We start from the raw sequence: 19,301 nt of genomic DNA, 5'->3' as shown, positions 1-19,301 counted from the left end.
CTAACTATATATATCTTTTCGTATGTTCCATTCGATGACGAAGACGCTCGTCAAAGCAAAGTCGGTGTCGTTTCGAGTCGAAGATCGTTGGTTGCACGCCGAGGAAAATAAAAACGGAGTGTGCAAGCAAAGAAACCTAAAAACGAAGAAAGAGAAGACGAAAGTTCTGCAATAATACCTGCAGAAAACTGGCCATGGAGAGGACGTGGTGCACAGGCGAAAAGCGATTGCCAAGAGAGGCGTGTGCATGGTAATGCAAAATAGCCGACATTATCCCGTCGTAAATCACGTAATAAAGAGGTTTGAAATGTGGAGGCGCCTATCGTCTGTCCGATTATAAATGCGTTTCTTTTTGCGTCTCCGGGCAACGGATTTAACGGACGGGATTTCGCGAAAATCACACCCGAAATTCACGTTTTATCGATTGTCAATGGTCGTTTGCCGATCGAGTGAAAAGAGAAATTTCTCACATTGATTTTGCACGTTTCGCTTGAAGTGAATTTAATACGTTAAATTCTATGAAATTCTATTTTTTAATTATACCCCGAACAAATTCTACGAATTGGCAGACGTAAAATTTAATTGAACTGAAATATTAACTGCGTGTGCGTTATCGTTGAAACGTGCTCCATAATCAATTCAGGTATTTTGTGGCGGTAGATTTTAGTAAAATCCGAATGGACGTATTTAAGTCTGAAATTTTACATTTGGCACGCGAGTGTTTTATGTGTGCGTGTATGTTTTCCAGAATTTGAAAACTCATGGATTTTGAGTAATATTAATGGAAGTGCGCCAACGCATGTGTGCAAATCAGTAATCGAAATTAAAAATTAAGTACTGAATTGGTCTGTTAATCGGATTGAACTCCATATTGTAGAGTATTATAATTCATTGAAGAATTTCATCGGCAATGCTTATTTATTTGCTAACTTACTTTGGGCAAAAGTAAACTGACATTTGAAATATTAAAAATGTGCGCAGTTGATAGCACTAAATTATATACATGGTATCTCACAATTTGTGTACGTCCCTGGAATGTGAGGTAGTTGACGTAATTCTGAATAAAATTTCCCTTTGCAAAATTGAGTTTTGAAACTTCGTTTGTGAATTACTAAGGAAAGACACGGACGCGTAGAAATGGGGGGAGTAGAGAATATAACGCGTGGAATTACGACGCGTAGAAATAGTGGGCATAAGACATATAATGCGTGAAATCACGCCGCGTGGAGATTTAACGCGTGGAAATACGGGGCGTAGGGGATATGTCGCGTGGAAATGGGGGAGTAAGGAATATAACGCGTGGAATTACGCCGTGTAGAGATTCAACGCGTGGAAATACGGGCCGTAAGGGATATGACGCATGGAAATGGGGGAGTAAGAAATATAACGCGTGGAACTACGCCGTGTAGAGATTCAACGCGTGGAAATACGGGCCGTAAAGGATATGACGCATAGAAATAGGGGCGTAAGGAATATAACGCGTGGAACTACGTCGCGTGGAGATTCAACGCATGGAAATACGGGGCGTAGGGGATATGACGCGTAGAAATAGAGACGTAGGGAATCAGAGCGCAAGAATTACGCATGCGCAGACGCGAGAGCGACAGGTTCGAACCTAGCGGCTGAGCGCGCGTAATCCTCGCGCTCTGATTGGTCTGTGTTTTTCTTTAATAATTCCAAAACGAAGCTTCAAACTTCATTTTTGCAAAGGGAAATCTTGTTCAGAATCACGTCAGCTATTTCCCATTTCAGAGACTTACACTAATTGTGAGACACCCTGGTATACGTGCAGTTACGTTTATTTGATATAGGTGTTATGAAGGTTTTAATCTATAGTTACTGCACATACGTTTATATTAATCGTCTGCGCATCGCTTTAGTTTTTAAAGTTATTCTCAAGGTCGTTCTCATTCATTCGACATGTGAATTTGTTATTGAATTTGATTATGATTTTACATATTAAATATATGCATAGCAAATAACAGAAAGTAAAAAATATGTGCAGTAAAATAATGAATATATATGTAATATACAACTTTATTAATATATATGTAATAATAATGAAATAATAATTAATGAAGTAATAATTAATAAGTAATTATCATATATATATTGTATACATTAACAATATTATTTACTGTTAATGACTGCATTTTTCTCATATGTGAAATTATTTTCAAAATTATTTTTTGAAGACATGTATTATAATTTGAAATGTATTTCCTTATTAAATTTGATATTCCTAATAGCATTAGCATTAATAAATAACAATATCTATTTGTGTATGCAGTTACCATGGCAGCTCATATAATTTATAGTTAAATATATACTGTTATATGCACTGCATTGAAATATCGTATGTTATAACATTAAAAATATGTATGTTTTTCAAAATTTCAAATGACGTAAACAATTTTCAATGTTAATGATGATAAATGAATACAAATTACATTAATATAAATTACATCAAAGAAACGAATTAAATACATACATATCCATTTACTTATCTTAATTATATATAACAGTGTTTAATTATTCATGTTTCTTTTGTTATCATCATGTTAGTGTTATCGCTTTATCGATATCTTTTAAAGATTACAGTTTATTTCTTTAGGACTAATGTATATCTTTGTTTACTTACATTAAAAATGTTGATATTGGTTATCAACAAAATATTAAATTATTATGGCATTTAAGAATGTTGTAATTTTGCAATGTCATATCATTCATATTTAATAAATTTTCTTAGTATAAAATATATGTTTATCGTTATTTTCTTATTTGTATTACTTGTGAAAATTACAAAATGCATTTGTTTTTAACAATGATAACGTTATGCGACGAAGGGTTAATAAATGATCAATAAAAGATTGATACATACTATGTATTGAATTATTAAATATTCTTTTCAAGTAGTATAATAATTTTGTTATAGCTTCTTACAATTAACCCTGTTATATTTTGCTTCGTTTTTTGACATTAGCGATCACTGTTTTTGTTTGTAAACCGCTATTCTGTGTCTAGTATTTCGTCAGCAATAAAATTTGTTCCTAATTAGCTATATTAATCAGATAATCAATTAGATACCTTAGGAAAATCACTGATGTATAAAAATACTTTTCTGCCTAGTATTCTGAAAGATAAACAGAAGTATTTTGAAAACAGTGTAATTTCCAATAGACGTATATGTTTCGGGCCTAATGATAGAACAAAAAGGGTTAATTAGTGTGGAAAAAAATAACCAAACACACGAAATAGAATTTGTATACATGCGGTTTGGTTTTCGGAAAAACTGAATTTGAATAATTTTGCAGTATTTGTAAAACAATTTGATCACAATACAATAAGTGACAAAGACAATTTTTGCATTAATATAAAGATTAATGAATACTATAAAATAAATGAATCTAGACATTAATACTACTAAAATCTTTTATCAATCATTCTTTATAATTGATTATTAGTATAGGTACTAATACATCGTGTAATGAGAATGATTTTAAAATTTAGAGAATGATTTTGATGAAAATCAATTTGTTTGATGAAAACAAACATACTTTAGTGACATTAAAAATTAAATTTACTCATTTATATTATTCACTGACTGCAAAATTAACAAACAATTTATTGATTTGAAATGTTTAAATTCAATTTTCTCGGAAATAAAATCATATAATAAAAAACTGTATTCTACATTTTTGATTTATTGTTTCATGTAACTACGCCCTATTTTCGTTTGTACTTTCATTTTGGAATACATATATCAATATATTTTCTATCCCATCGAAAAGCTCGCTACATTGTTGGCGAACCACCTTGGGAAACATTTTCTTATCGGATATGGCTTACACCAAGAAACTTCAAATGGTGTTAGACAAAATGCTGTTATGTTTATAACAGTGTTAAGTGTAACAGTATTATGTGTGATGAACTAAACCGCGATAACTGTAAGATTATGTACTAATTTTGTTAGAGTTTGAGATTCTGGATAGATAAGCCATTGAAAACCATAATCTAGCTTAATATTACACCTAATCATATTATATAATTTAAAGTATCTGCTGTTGAGTTAAAATTTTACTAACATTTAAATATTATAATGTGGGTAATTTAAACATTATAGTATGTGTAAGATCTTATTTTATTTCATGAAAAAGCATACTATAGTCAAACTTATTTTGTGTTCCTTTTTATATTCATTATATTGGTTCATGAAATTTTTGTCTACAAATCTAAAATGTACTTTGTTTAAAACAATTTTGGCTTGTAAATTCAACATATTAGTAAATTAAATTTTTATATACCAATCTAAAGCATACTTTGATTAAAATTATTTTCGGTTGCAAATTCTTATATTCAATGTATTAGTCTATTAAATTTTTGTCTACAAATCTAGAGCATATTTTGCTCAAAATTATTGGGTTTCAAATTTTTATATCCATTATATTGGGTTATTAAATTATTACTTTAATTCTATTTCATTTTTATTTTATTGTAATTCTACTATAATTTTGTAACAATTCTATTTTATTATAATCCTATTGTATTTCCATTGCATGTATATTTAATATTATTAAAATTTACAGTAATTTTATTGTAATTCAATTTCATTGCAATTTTATTGTAATTCCACAAAATATACAAAATAACATAATTTTTCTTCTGCTGTAAAGTTTGAATATAACCTTGAAATTTTATCGAGAGCATGCATGTAACCTATTATTTTTAAATCCGAAATACAAAAATTCTTTTTTAGTTACCTGTAACAAATACCTTACCCGTGGCGTAAAGATAGCACTTGAACGTCCATCGCTAAATCTAAATTATACAAATTTTCTGACAGAAGCATTATTCGATGTCCAAACGCAAGTACAGTGTACAATAACGTTCGAGCAGTAAAAACATTAAGTGTGACATTTCGAGTAATAGGTATGTGATAAACGAATGTTGCATGTCCGAGGTACATAAAATTTATCGAGCACATTTTTATCATTCTTCATGAATATTTCCATCGTAAGTTTACAAGGTGCACCGTCGGAATTTCAAGCCACCACTAGCTCATTAACCAGTGTGTTATTAACAAAAGCTATAACGTCGTTAATAATTCATATTCTATTAATGAAATTGCGTATCAGATAAATTTTCACTTACAAACACGCCCTGGTTAATGAAACGGACACACATGAATATTCGATCGTTAAACGTTATCATGCAAATGCCGTGTGTAGGTGTAATCATCAAACAATAAAACGTTAACACGTTCAATATTGTGGGAGATGTATCAATTCTCATAAAAAGAGGTTAATAACAATCTTCAGTTCATTGTTTGAATACATGATACAGTTATATTTCATTCAGTACTGCTAATTGAACCGTTTATTTTGAAAGCGAGACAAGCTCAATTAAAAAGAAAAATGGATGTATTATTAACAATAGATGAAACTTCATATGATAAACAATCTATGATTAAAATAATTCAATTTAATATTTGGGTGATTAACGGTTTTGGAAAGAAGTGCATGTGTATAATACAAATTTTAATATGGTCGATGTGGTAGTCAAAGTAAATTAAAAGAACGGAGGAATACAGTACACACATATAGTAAAATAAAATTTAGAAAATACATATAACTATAACGTCAAAACCTCTTCTGTTTTCAGAAAAAGGTAATTTACAAAATGTTAAGCATTTCAGTTGACAGTTAAATCGACGAAAATGATAAAAAATTATAGCGGAACGTAACATTACTATCTCAATCTCTTGGTTGTATGATTAACTCCTTTTTCCTTATAATACTTCATGTAAATATTCAGTAGATTGAAATAAAATAGATAAGATAAAACTACATGCGATAAAAACTCTGTACAATAATAGTGTACAATTTGTATAGTTATTATTTGTCGCAGGAAGTTTTAAATATAATCCTCGTCTCTTTAAATAATAAAAGAAACGTGAAATTTCAAGAATTACTGCGATCGTTAAAGTGTTAACCCTTCAGTCGCACGCTAGAATGCACTTTATTGATACAATAAAGTGACGCGAACGGTGTCAGTTGGTTCGCGCTATACATTACTCACAAACACCATACACACAAGCTCTGTATGTATAATTCATTGTATAGATTAGTGATGGACAACTGCACTGTTGTGCAAGTGGCGCGAAACTTTCACATATCTCTAAATATCCTAGCTATCGAATTTCTAAATTTAAAATATTCAAAGCTGAATATTTGGTAATATGGAAATTTGATATTTCCAGTTTTTAATTTTTAAATTCATAAATTAGCGCATTTCAAAAATTTCAGAGTTCAAAATAATTCGCTTCACATTCTTCATTTTAGCACTAGATTTACGGAACCCATAAAAATGGCGGATTTTACATTTCTAATTTTAAATCACAAAAAGTATTAGGAAATTTTCGTCAAAATGTATGTTAGCTTTCATCTAGATAAAGTATAAGCTACTTTATGTATCAACCATTATTTATTTATTTATTTATTTTAAATTTAAATATAAGTGGTCATTAAACATCCTCAAATCCAGAGTTAAATTACAAAAGTTATTAAGATGTTTCCGTGGAAATGTATGTAAACTTCTATCGAGATAGAGTTCAATTGCATAAATTATTTTATGTTTCACCTCTTATTTTTTTATTGCAATACTTTATATTTAACCTAAAAGCCATCAAACATTCGTTTTAGCGTTAACGAAGAAAATTAAATCAAACCAACTAGAAAAATAATATGTTATTCAGAATACAGATTGTATAAGTTAGATTCCTTATAGAACAGTTCTTAAACTTGTGTAATTCGAGGACTCCCTCTCGAACAACACTTTTTCTATGAACTCCATCCCATAATTAAATATTTATTAATTATCGTGTAGTTACGTCAATAACTACTTAAGTAACAAATACAAAAAGTCTTGACTATGTAAGATTTTGTATTAACAGTATTATCTGAATAAAAGCGAAAACGGGGATATAAAGTTACTATCAAAATTGATGAACGAATTACCACTGATCTGCCACAGTTTAGAAACCGATGTGAAATCTGACCAGTTTGAGTAACAGTATTTTATCCAACAAAGCCGTAAGAGCCACAGGAGTAACTAAAGAATTAAGGTTACCTGTTGCTAATGAACCACTATGTGAATAAGTAGAGGTAGAATATTGATCGAGGGTATTGCGCAGATTTACTTACCCAGCAAAAAACATCAAAAGGAACCAGGAACCAGGAACAGCAACGACGAGGATTGCGTCTTCCGCATGCCTGTTTCCAGCAAGACGACACGGAATGCACGCCAGTATGAGCAAGTTGCTGATCAGAAATATCAGTTTGGCGGGCTCGTGACTCTGAAAAGCATATGTTCAGGTGAAACGTCAGAGGTGGTATGTAGAGATATACTTGTACGGTTTACGGTCTCCCGCAGAGAAATCGATATGCCATGAAATTCCATGGCAGAGGGAATGCATTGGCAACGAACTTCATAATTTAATCTCGGTCTTTCACGCGACATTGTGTTTTAATCGTTCCACGCCATGCTATGATACGCAATCATGCAGTGGATCGAAAACATATTAACACACCCAATTTTCTTGAAATAACTTCATACGATATTTTACTATCGAACATGAGAAGGACAGGTAAGTATGAAAACAAAATACTGGAAGAAGAAATTAAAACTAAAAGAATAAAATTTTGTATATAAGTTTTTTTCTTAATTACTTGTAAATAACATTTTTCTGAATGTCTTCTGTTTTATTTCAATTTTTGTTCCTTCTGTTGAAGTTTCAATATTGCATTTTTTGGAATCCTATCTTTCTCTCCCTTGTATTAACTTTTTGTGATATAATTTACTTCGGTGAGAAAATAAGAGGTATTCTATTATTGTTGTTTGGGGTTGTGGGAGGATGAAGCAACAGGCGGTAAAAATATTGTAGAAATATTACGTTGCATATGAAATGGCCGCCTTCGAAACATCAAAGGGCTAACAATTTTGACGACACAAAAGTATTATAATTATAATACATTAATTTGAAGTTTAAAATTTGTAAAAAGTGATTATGCACACTGTTCATCTGTTTAGTCAGAAAATCGTCTTAATTATTGTGTACAACACTCAATAAGTTCGGTATTTAACAATTTTGCACCTCAAGATTTAGTATAACAATTTTATATTAAGTATATTGGCGAAAGGTTTGTAAAGTCATTTTCAGTAAACATTAACCTTTAAATTTAGTATTACTTTACAATAGTTTTATGTCGTCAAATTGTTTCGCATTTTAGAAGTTCCGAAATCGGTCATTGTTTGCTATAAGTGGCAGTCAGCCATTTTGTGTTTAAGATTATACTAAAAACATTTATGTGGCCATTTTAAGCTTCAAATTGATATGACATAAGTGTTATTTTATGGGACTTCTAACTTTCTATTTTCGAAATAGGTAATTTCGTATGTAATAACGTAATACCTCTTAGGTACAGTCAGCGAAATTTGTACATATAGTTCCACTGTAAACTTGATATATTCTTTATTATTATCGATAAAGTTTTTAACTGTCAGTGACTGAAATGATGAGATAAATTCCTATTTCGATTTCACTTGTTTCATTGGTATCTCTAAACTTTAGAGTATATTTACATTGTTATTGCAATATTTAACATTGCCTTGCAAATACGAACAAAATTATCACAGTTCCAACTCTTCTCTTTCTCTCATTCAACTTTATAAATACTACGTGGACTATGAAAAACTATTGGTTTTATCTTATTTTTATGTAGTAGTTTACATTGTCAGGATAATTTAGTTTATTTCAAATATGCTGATGTTAATAAATACGCAAATGAATATCGAAATAGTTTCTTATAAAGATGCAAGATTCTCTAACAGAGAAATTGTGCTAAAAATCCAAAGATCAGTACACTTTTGATTCAAAGCAAACGGTTGAATATTTTCTCAGAAGATATGAACGAAACGTGGAGTATACTCATTATTCCATATGCCACCTCATCGTACAGGAGAACAAAAGAAGTATTCAAAACTTTTTCACAAAATATTTATGTTTAAGCACGTTTCACCTTTGTTCACTACGAAGAAATAAGGTGACTATGTACTTGATTGTTTTTTATGAGAATTCATGTTCAATTTCTGATCAATTAATTTTACTGCTTTTAACATCACCATTTTTTTATGTCTAGCACAAGTAATAATAGAAAAGTGATAAAAACAACGTCTGTTTGAATCATAAACAAGCTTGATTTTGCAATCGTAAGCAATATCGTTAAGCACCAAATATTGCAATTGTAAGCAATGTCATTAAACACCAAATATTGCAATTGTAAGTAATGTCATTAAACACCAAATATTGCAATTGTAAATAATGTCATTAAACACCAAATATTGCAATCATATTTCTATTTAAGTTATTAGAATGCAAACAGGAATCATAAGATACGTATACATTGCATAACAACAGAAAGCCAGAATCAAAATTACAACAAAGGAATTATTATTAAAATTTACTGACTGTTATTAAAAAACAACTGAAGGTTGTTGCACTTCGTATTTTTACCCAAGCTCTTTCAGCCATCTTGCTGTTAATATACAACACAAAGACGTAAAATACATTTTCCTTTTATGATTAGATTTATGAAATCCATAAAAGAAACGAATCTTTTTCTTATGTCATATTATAGAAATTACTAAGAATGTACATTAACTTTAATTGAAGTAAAAAATCATTGTATAAACTACTTTACGTATCATCTTTTCATTTATTTTTCTACAGTCTCAATTTAAGAATAAGTGGTCCTCAAATGCACATAAACCTATCTATCACTTACAATTGAAATAAGATTTTTTCAACATAGTTTTTCTGGATTTTATCACTGAATCCGCCCATTTCGTCCGACAGTTCCGTAAACAACAGGGTATACCTCGATGACAAATATGACCGTGCACTTTATTACTCGAGTATGACATGGCAATTTTTTCTAGATTAAGATCAGACAAATGACCAAACTTAAAAAACTATGTTAGTTCTAGAATATGCAAGACAGGGGTTTAAATAACGATTAGTATCTTTCCAGTTAATCAGTTTTATGTCGATAATCCGTGACAATTCCCCGTTATTAAATATAGTCGCAGAGTATTCTTTCTCGGCTCACTTTAGTAGATGCACATAGAGAAAACACAGCATCTAGTTCATTGAACCTTTTCAGATATTTCCCGTCTGCTTCCTCGTATTGAACAACTCTAAAAGATACAGAAAAGCTAAAAATTTATAAGTTGTATAAGTTGTAGATCTTTTTTTATCTCTCCGGTAAAATAATGACAATTTAAGTAGCTTAATTAGGTGTAGATGGGGTTAAATAATAAATCTCTACACAAAACGAAGTCGAAGAAAAAGGACACTTATTAAAAAGTGGATAACAAGTTTAAGATAAAGTAATCTTAGTAAATAGTCTCTTCAGCTGGAAAATCAAGTATCTCTTCCTGTACCGCATCTACTATGTTTATATCAAGTTATTCCAGCTGCAATACCAGTTACGTAATCTACAACATCGTTACACGTAATAAGATCGTTAACTCGGATGCCTTTCCTTTCATCATCAAAGTCGTATTTAGATTGTGCAATATGCGCGCATCGAATAACCAAAAATCTTGCGCTCCGTATGAACAATCTTGAAGAGCAATTACGATTCCCTGCTCACGACCGGAAAAAAAACATAGAAGAAAGAAACGATCGCTCGTGTACAGAAGCACAACGTTTCCACGAAGAAAGAGCTTCAATTCCAACGTACCCGTTATCTGTTACAGTTCACTAGCCTCCAGTTTGCTCAATCTTCGATGGCCATGCACGATTCGAAAGATTCGAAATTGGCCTCGACTTGCTGAGGCAGCGGAGATACCAGGTTTGCGACTAAACACAACCCGCAGTTTTCGGAAGGAAATTTTAAGAGGATATAATGTCACTTACATGCATACAGGCTATTCCAGTATTTTACCGCCAGAGTTTGTTGTGATAAAAAATGATTGTATCTGACGGTTCATGCTTTGATATTTACTTATTTATTTTTTATTTTTTATTTAAAAATAAGGATACCTTTAACATTGATAGTTTAAGGTTTCATGTTCTATTTCTCGTGTGATGTAACATATGAAGTTAAGTTTTTTATACATTTTTATAAGGATTTTAAAGAAACTTTTTTGCACCTTCTTCAGAGTACAGTCTAAGGGGTTAAGGTAAACAGAATTGACATGTATTAATAATAGGATTAGCACAACCTTCTTTCAGATAATAAAAGTAATAAACTCTTTTTGAATTGAAATAATAAAATCAATAAAATTTTATTTAAACAATAAAATTAATAAAATTTCTTTAAATTTAAATGACAAAGTTAAACTTCTTTTAAATTTAAATAATGCAATTAATAACATCTTTCTGAATTTCAGTAGTAAAATTAATAACATCTTTTTAGATTTAATTAGTAAAACCAATAAAATCATTTCAAATTGAAATAATAAAATTAGAAAATCTTTTAAAATCTAAAATAAATTAATAAATTAATTTCTATCGTAGAACACGGTTATTGTTTATGACCTAGATAAGAGTTCTGTGAAAACGAACTACGAACGAAAAATTTTTAAGAATTACCAGCTGCTTCAGGAACGAGAGAACACCGATGTTGATGATTTCACCGCCCAGTTGCACTAAAATATAACTCAGGACGCCTAGCACGGTGATACACTCAGCTATGGTTCGACCAACTTCTGTTACTTCCTCTGGCCACTTCAGGAGAACCGTATCGAGGTTTGAGGGTCTTAAGTAGACGGCCAGAGACAGTGATGTCAGGTGAAATACCAGGATGATCAAACGCTTCAAGAACTGTAACTTTCATAGGAGAACGATAATATTAATTATTAGTGAGCGGTTACTTGTGCTGGTATTACGAAAGTGAATCAATAGTTATTCGTACATTATTTCTACAATCTATCATAACAAGCAGAAAACATATAATTACATCGTTTTTTGAAACAGACTTCATAATTTTCGAAGTACATGTTTTAGTTGAATATCGTAGTAAGAATATAAACGAGATTCACTACAAAGTATAATTATAACACCATTATAGTTTATAAAGTCAAGTTTCTAAATTTAGTTTCCTTTACTGATCCCCAAATTTCCAATTTCTTACAGTTTCTGACTTTTAAATTTAAAAATAATCTAATTCCCAAATTTGTGAATTTGTGAATTTGCGAATTTATAAATTTCTGAATTTCTGAATTTCTGAGTTTTTGAGTTTTTGAGTTTCTGAGTTTCTGAGTTTCTGAGTTTCTGAGTTTCCGACTTTCCGAGTTTCCGAATTTCCGAGTTTCCGAATTTCCGAGTTTCCGAATTTCCGAATTTCCGAATTTCCGAATTTCCGAATTTCCGAATTTCCGAATTTCCGAATTTCCGAATTTCTGAATTTTTCAATGTCCAATCTTGTCACTGCCAATTTTCAAAGACCTAAATCTCAGGATCTCCATATTCCAAAATTTCTGTATGCCACATCCTTAAATTCTTCAATCTCTGCCTCAATATACCTTAATTTCCAAATTTCCAATATCCATACTTAAAAATCCTTAAACTTTCAGAAATCTGAATTCCCAAACTACACTTCAAATCCTTACATTCAGTTAAATCTTTCAATTCTCGAATTTCTAAATTTTCGAATTCCCAAATTCCCTAATGATCAAACCTCCATATTGTCAAATTTCCGGAAACCTAAATTCTGAAATTTCAAAGTTCGCAAATTTTTACATCACAAATTCTGAAATTTATAAATTTTCAAACCCTCAAAATCATTAATTACCAAATATCCAGAAAACTAAATCTTCAAATCTCTGAATTCTTAAATTTCTACTCTCCTAATCCATAAATTTTCCAATCTCCAAGTCCTGTTTTTAGATATTCAAGTTCCTCTGTTTTGAAATTTCTCAGTTTCGAACTTCCCATTATCTAAACCCTGAATTGCGAAACTTTCAGAAATTTAAATCCCCAGTTCCCGGAATTCCCAAATTTCTGCATTCTACATTCTTGACTTTTTGGATATCCAAATTTTCAAATACCTCAATTTCCAAATTTCCAATTCTTCAATATTCTAATCCACAAATTATCAAATTACCAGAAACCTAGAATCCTAAATTACTAAAACAGCAGATCTTTGTGTTTGCAAATTTCTGTATCCCAGATACTTGAATTTTTCAATCTCCAAATCTCCAACCTCCCAAATTTTGAAATTCCTACTTTCCTGAATATCCATATACCTAATTTACCAAATTTCTAAAAACCTTAATCTCCACATTATCAAATTTCCGCATTCTCCAATATCCTAATCTACAAATTACCAAGTTTCCAGAAACCTAGAATCCTAAATTACTAAATTTGCAGACCCCTGTGTTCGCATATTTCTGTATCCCAGGTACTTGAATTTTCCAATCTCCAAATCTCCAACCTCCTAAATTTTCAAATTCCCACCTTCTTCAATATCCATATCCCTAACTTACCAAATTTCCAGAAACCTTAATCCCCCCAGGTACTTGAATTTTCCAATCTCCACATCTCCAACCTCCTAAACTTTCAAATTCCCACTTTCTTAATATCCATATCTCTAATTTACCAAATTTCCAGAAATTTTAATCCCCACATTAACAAATTTCCGTAAATCTAAATCCCAAAATTACCAAATTTATAGATTTACAAGTTTCCAAATTTCTATTAAGAGATCTCTAGTACTGTCCATACAAATACCATATACTACCCCATAACGTAGAAAATCTTTTTGCGAATGTTTACAATTTTCATTTAATGTTTTCCATATTAAAAAAAAGGTTTTTTTTTCAAAAAAATGGAAACGAACAATTTCTCAAAGAATATAATTAAACAAATAAATTCTCTTATACATATATTACTTACAATTGAAAATTTCATATTGATTTTTTCGGCTAACAGAACCGTTAACCGGAACGGCTTTTAAAATGCATGCATACAAAATTAACGGAGCGTAAACGAGTAGAATTGATTAAAAAATTCCGCATTTAAATACTGTCAGCTGCGTTTTTCATGCGAAACAATGGAAATAATATGCTGCACCCCGTGAGGCGTGTATTAGTCTGAAATTTTTCGTCATTCAAGACAAAGAGCGGAATGCTTTCTCCAGTTAATAAAAGACAAATTTCCAACTTCAGATCGTTCTCAATTTTTTCGCCTATCTGCTTTATTATAATAGTGGCCTTAATTATAATTTGGCATCAAAAAGTTGGTTGGTTAGACGAATTTCAGGAAATTTCAAACGAAGATAGAATATCCCACGTAAGTACAATACAATCACGTATACAAATAGGCGGTGAAATGAAATAATATGATTTATAAATGATTTGTGAAAAGAAACTTGAACCAGTTAAGGGGGGCGTCATTCTCATTTTTTCTGCGCACGCGTCTCCATTGAAGTAAATGGGAAAATGATGGTCTCACATAAAGTACCTTTTCTGGAGAATCATAACACCTACATGCACGCCCAAGGTACCAAATTAAAGCTAAGGGGATGGCCGACTATCTGAGTGAAGTGGATTTTTTTTATAGGCCTTCAATTTTTTTTAAACTGGCCATAAGTGTGGCCGTTGAGGTAAGTTGTCAGGTTTGAAGTATTTACAAAAACCATGAATTTCTGGTAAATTAATCTAACATTGTATAACATGGTTAATATAGCAAGTGTTATATGAATTCGCATTATAGGTAATCACGTTGTACAAAAATTTGTCACTCATAAGGTGTAAATTAAAGTAACGGGTTTGAGACGATTACTGCTAAAACGTTGTAAACTGTACCCTATGATTTCATCCAATCTTTGACAATTTTCTGAGTCCAGAAGATAGGACAAATCAAGGGGCTATGTCCTGTGACACTAGTCTTCTGACCTAGAAAAAATGACGAGTAGAGAGATAAACAAAATTTATTATTTTCGTATTGTACGAAACATCACGTTATATGAAAACAATACCCGCAATATTACTTGAAAAGAGAAAACTTTAAGCTGTATAATATATGCACAATTTTATAGAAATAATAATATACATTCTAACAGTGCATTGTAAAATATCAATTTATTGAAAGCGCCAGTAATTGAGTATTGTAGCTCTATGTAGCTCGTATCATTCTCCCTCTATTAAAAAGAATAAAATGGACAGTACTTTCGTTTCGTCTTTCTTACCTAAGATTCAGGTTTGACGTGCAGTTATACTGTTTTTATGCAATTTAAAGCCTCACACGTATCATTCATTTTTATAAAATAAGTTGAGTTAGGAAGTTTGTTTCGATTAGATTATTGCACATGAAATAGTCGATTTTGAAACATTAAGTCTGGCATAATTTGATGACATAAAGGTACTACAAATATGTAGTTGTAATGTACATATACAGGGTATCTCACAACTAATGTTAAGTCCAGAAAGAGGTTATAGAGGACGTAATTTAGAACAACTTTTCCCTTTGCAAGAATAGGAATATACTCATGATACATGAATTTGAAGGTTAAAGATCACTGAAAATTAGGAAATCGTCTCGTCTATTATTTTATACAATCTGTACAGTAAATTTTTTACGTAATAATCTTATACTTCGAGATTTAGATGAACAATTTTGTACTAAATACATTAACAGAAAGTTTGAGTTATTGATATTTCAACAAACGTCGAACTTTAAATTAACGTAATATATGCGCTACTTCACGATAGTTTTATATAAAAGAAATTGTTTCACATTCTAGATGTTCTGAAATCGATCACTGTTTGCTGAAAGTAATAACCGGCTATGTCACACTTAAAATATTACCAAATGATCTATTTCTCTGAAATATAAACCTTGACGATCACAGTGGAATACAAAATATACCCAGCCACTCTAGCTTCAACATTAGCCACTTTGCATCTTAAAAATTTGAATACATATATTTTTTGAAACTCCTTATTTTTACTATTTTTTCCTTGAAACTGTTATATCTCAAGAATGTTCAACTAAAACTGCAGCTTTTTACATTAAAATCGAAAATAATTTTGAATTTTTGTGCAAAAACTGTAATTTTTCCCATTTTATCGCATTTCTTATTTTTTGTCATATTCAACGTTTAAATTTACTCAAATCAGCTGTGAAAAATGTTAAAATAACTTTCAGGATTATTTATAATTTTTTTTAAGTTAAAATAATGAATAGCTTCATTAGTAACGCTCAGCTAAAGCAGATTTAATTCTTAATTGCAGTTAATTCCTGAGTTCCATTATTTGCCACGTTGTATGAAAAATTGTATTACATGAAAATTGTGGTTTTAATATCCTTAACGTATTATAAAGATTCGCGTTGTAAGGACGCCATGTTACATGACAATCTACTGAACGCCGGAACATTATAATGACACATCATCCATTATGTATACCACTTATGGTGCTAATTATGGCCACATTCAAACCACATACGAGCATCAAATGACCAATTATACAGTGATACTGTACATAGAGATTAGCTCGGTTTTAGAACAATTAATCATGATGCCCATTGGATGGAAACGTGTCGTTACGATAATCCTACAGAGAGTTGAGAATTTACTTGAAATATCTGCGAGCATATTTCAATCTATTAAGGTATAGTCAGTAGAAAATCTGGATTTTATAGAGAAAATATAGCGACCAAAGTAGAAGGGAATAATCATTCGTTGATTCTTATTTTTGAAGATTCAAAAAATTTAAAGTAAAGAATTTAGGAATGTAGCTATTTAGAATGGGGATTTGAGAATCTAAGGATTTAGAATATTTTTTTCTTTAATTTATCTGTGTCCTTTTCATTGTACAAAAGGTTGCTTAAGGTGAAGTGGGGTAAGTTCGTAAACGGCGCAAATGCGTATACTTTTATGTGCGTATATTTTTATTACAATACGAGCGAAATTTCTCCATTTAGTATGTTTGTTTCCTTGTTTTGTTTCACTATACCCCCTTTTATATTTCAGCTAAGAGTACTTGTTTGCATTATAGAGTACTTGCAAAATGCAATAAAAAGCATTTTATAGCAGATTTGTTAATAATTCTGCTCTTGCCCCATTGCACATGAAATAAAATTTCAAAGTATTTAACTTCAAGTTACGCTCTTACCCCATTTTCGGGAAAAGTGCAGAGTAGTTGACATTTTAAACAATTTCCTATCAAAATCAAAATGTACAAGGAAAATTAAGGTCCTAGTTAATATTAATTAAATAGTAGTAATTGTACAAAGCGTTCGATATCGACAGCCTTAATTATTTACATCGCAGACTGAAAATACTTACGTTGAACTACCAACTTTACAAAAAGCAGTCTGCACTTACCCCACTTCACCTTACTTTATTAATGACTATTAAAATAAAGATAAGTATGTACAAGTTGATAAAGCTAAAAAATGATAATGCTAATAAGTAAAGAGGTTTCAAAACACGGTTCACGTACTTCTTTTAAACCAGGCACACCTTTTTTATCTCTCCTGGTTTCATCCCCAACCGGTAATAACGAAATAAGCTGCGCACTGATTTAAATTTTTAAATAGCTTGCATAATACACAGGATTGTAGTAAGTTCTACTAAACTGGTACGTGAAATGACGAGAAAAATCGATTTATTGAAAATTAAAGTACTCACGGTTATATTATAGAAATTTAAATATTAGAGGAAATAACTATTTTTATATTTTATAGTAGAAAATTGTATTAGAATCTTTTTTTATAAAAGCTGTATGATTCCAGAGACAATATTACGGCACAGGAATCTTAATTACAGATTAATTACATTTGGCAGATTCAATAATTTCCTTATTAAGTTACCCTAAATGTTTTATTATTGTGTTTCTGGAACGAAATACCTTTGCTAAAATCGGTTAACAATTTCATTAGTATAGTTATTGTATAAGCAGAGTTCATAAATTCAAAGCTTATTATAATTTTCTGGTGTCATATATTCAATTGTCAACAAAATATGCATTCTAAAATATGGATGCTTGAAAATCGAAGTACGTTTATTAAAATAAATTACCTGCGTGACAAATTTTATACTTATTTAAAAATTGTAAACAGAAGTATAACCAAACGAAATAAAAAAATAATGGAATTAGATGACATAAATTGTGCGTTGAATGTGCCAAAAGCAAAGTTTCAAATATGTAAGTTCTTTTAAATAAAGGGCATAGCTATTTGTATAAAGAGGTCAAAAGTGCCTTCGGACCAAATTAATCAATGAATATATAATGACTTGCTCCGAAGTTGCAGTAACTATACATTCCTATGGTAACACTGTTCCGAATGAAACATTAGAAAATATTGATCTGCAATTATTTTTATATGTGATATACTTCAATGGAGAAACTGAAAAATTGTATACCAATAATTTTAACAAGCCATTAAAATCATAAAAATATGAACATGGTTTCGTGAAAAATTAAGATATTAATATAACTAGATATCGGTTTTTGATTTTTGCAACTATCTTCGATCACTTCAAGAAATCTGAAAAAATTACAAATTAATAATCATAACAAAGTGCGTTTACTATAAAAATATATACGTGGTCACTATATAATTTATATTAAAAAGAAATATTTTTAAACTTTTAGAATTTTGTAAAAATTTATTTTGCGTTTAAAAATTTTGGAAAATTCACAAACACGTGAATTGCACAAACACCTGATTTTTTTCACATTTTTTAAACGCAGGAGCTGAAACTATAAATTGTGTTTCACTACCCTTCAAGTAGGGGTAACGGTTTGATACTTGACAAAAATCCTTTAAACGGGCTATTAACTAATATGTTCATCGGCTAATTTGGTCTAAAGGCACTTTTGACCTTCTTATCCGATTATACCCTTTGCGCTGAAAATAAAATATTGAATAAAAAATAATGAAAAAACGTAACAAAATAAATTTTACTTACTATCAGCGTTTTATTCACTGTCTGTTTCGTTTATGTTGTTCATATGAGGTTCGAGGAAAAATAACTTACATTTTCTCGGAGACTGATAAGGTTTAGTCGGCGCAACATTTTTCTAAATTTTACAGCAATCTGCCACCATCTATTACGACTACACAATCTTCCATATAAATATTTATAAACTGCATACAAAGTAAAATAAAGTATGAATATTTTAAAGAGACCACTTGTTAAATTGTTGTTCTGGGAACATTCTGTTGTTTTCTTCTTATATTTACGAATTTATAAACTAAGAAATTTTTATATTCAGAATTTGAGGTT

The 19,301-nt window shown here is 30.5% G+C and overlaps 1 protein-coding gene across 2 annotated transcripts in view; it reads right to left on the bottom strand.

The window, feature by feature from the left end:
• Window positions 1-19,301, bottom strand: part of iav (transient receptor potential cation channel subfamily V iav) — a 152,711-nt gene that overhangs the window by 88,009 nt on the left and 45,401 nt on the right. The window contains exons 4-5 of one of the 2 annotated variants that reach the window (XM_003704618.3): window positions 11,657-11,893; window positions 7,203-7,354 (exon numbers count right to left, since the gene is read on the bottom strand). In XM_003704618.3, the coding sequence (XP_003704666.1) occupies window positions 7,203-7,354; window positions 11,657-11,893 (389 nt within the window). The remainder of the gene's footprint in view (window positions 1-7,202; window positions 7,355-11,656; window positions 11,894-19,301) is intronic. The other variant, XM_076541342.1, reaches the window with a different exon arrangement.

The sequence above is a fragment of the Megachile rotundata genome, chromosome 2, assembly GCF_050947335.1.
Source record: "Megachile rotundata isolate GNS110a chromosome 2, iyMegRotu1, whole genome shotgun sequence".
NCBI classification, from domain to species: domain Eukaryota; kingdom Metazoa; phylum Arthropoda; class Insecta; order Hymenoptera; family Megachilidae; genus Megachile; species Megachile rotundata.
This window is presented reverse-complemented; position numbering and strand designations above follow the sequence as displayed.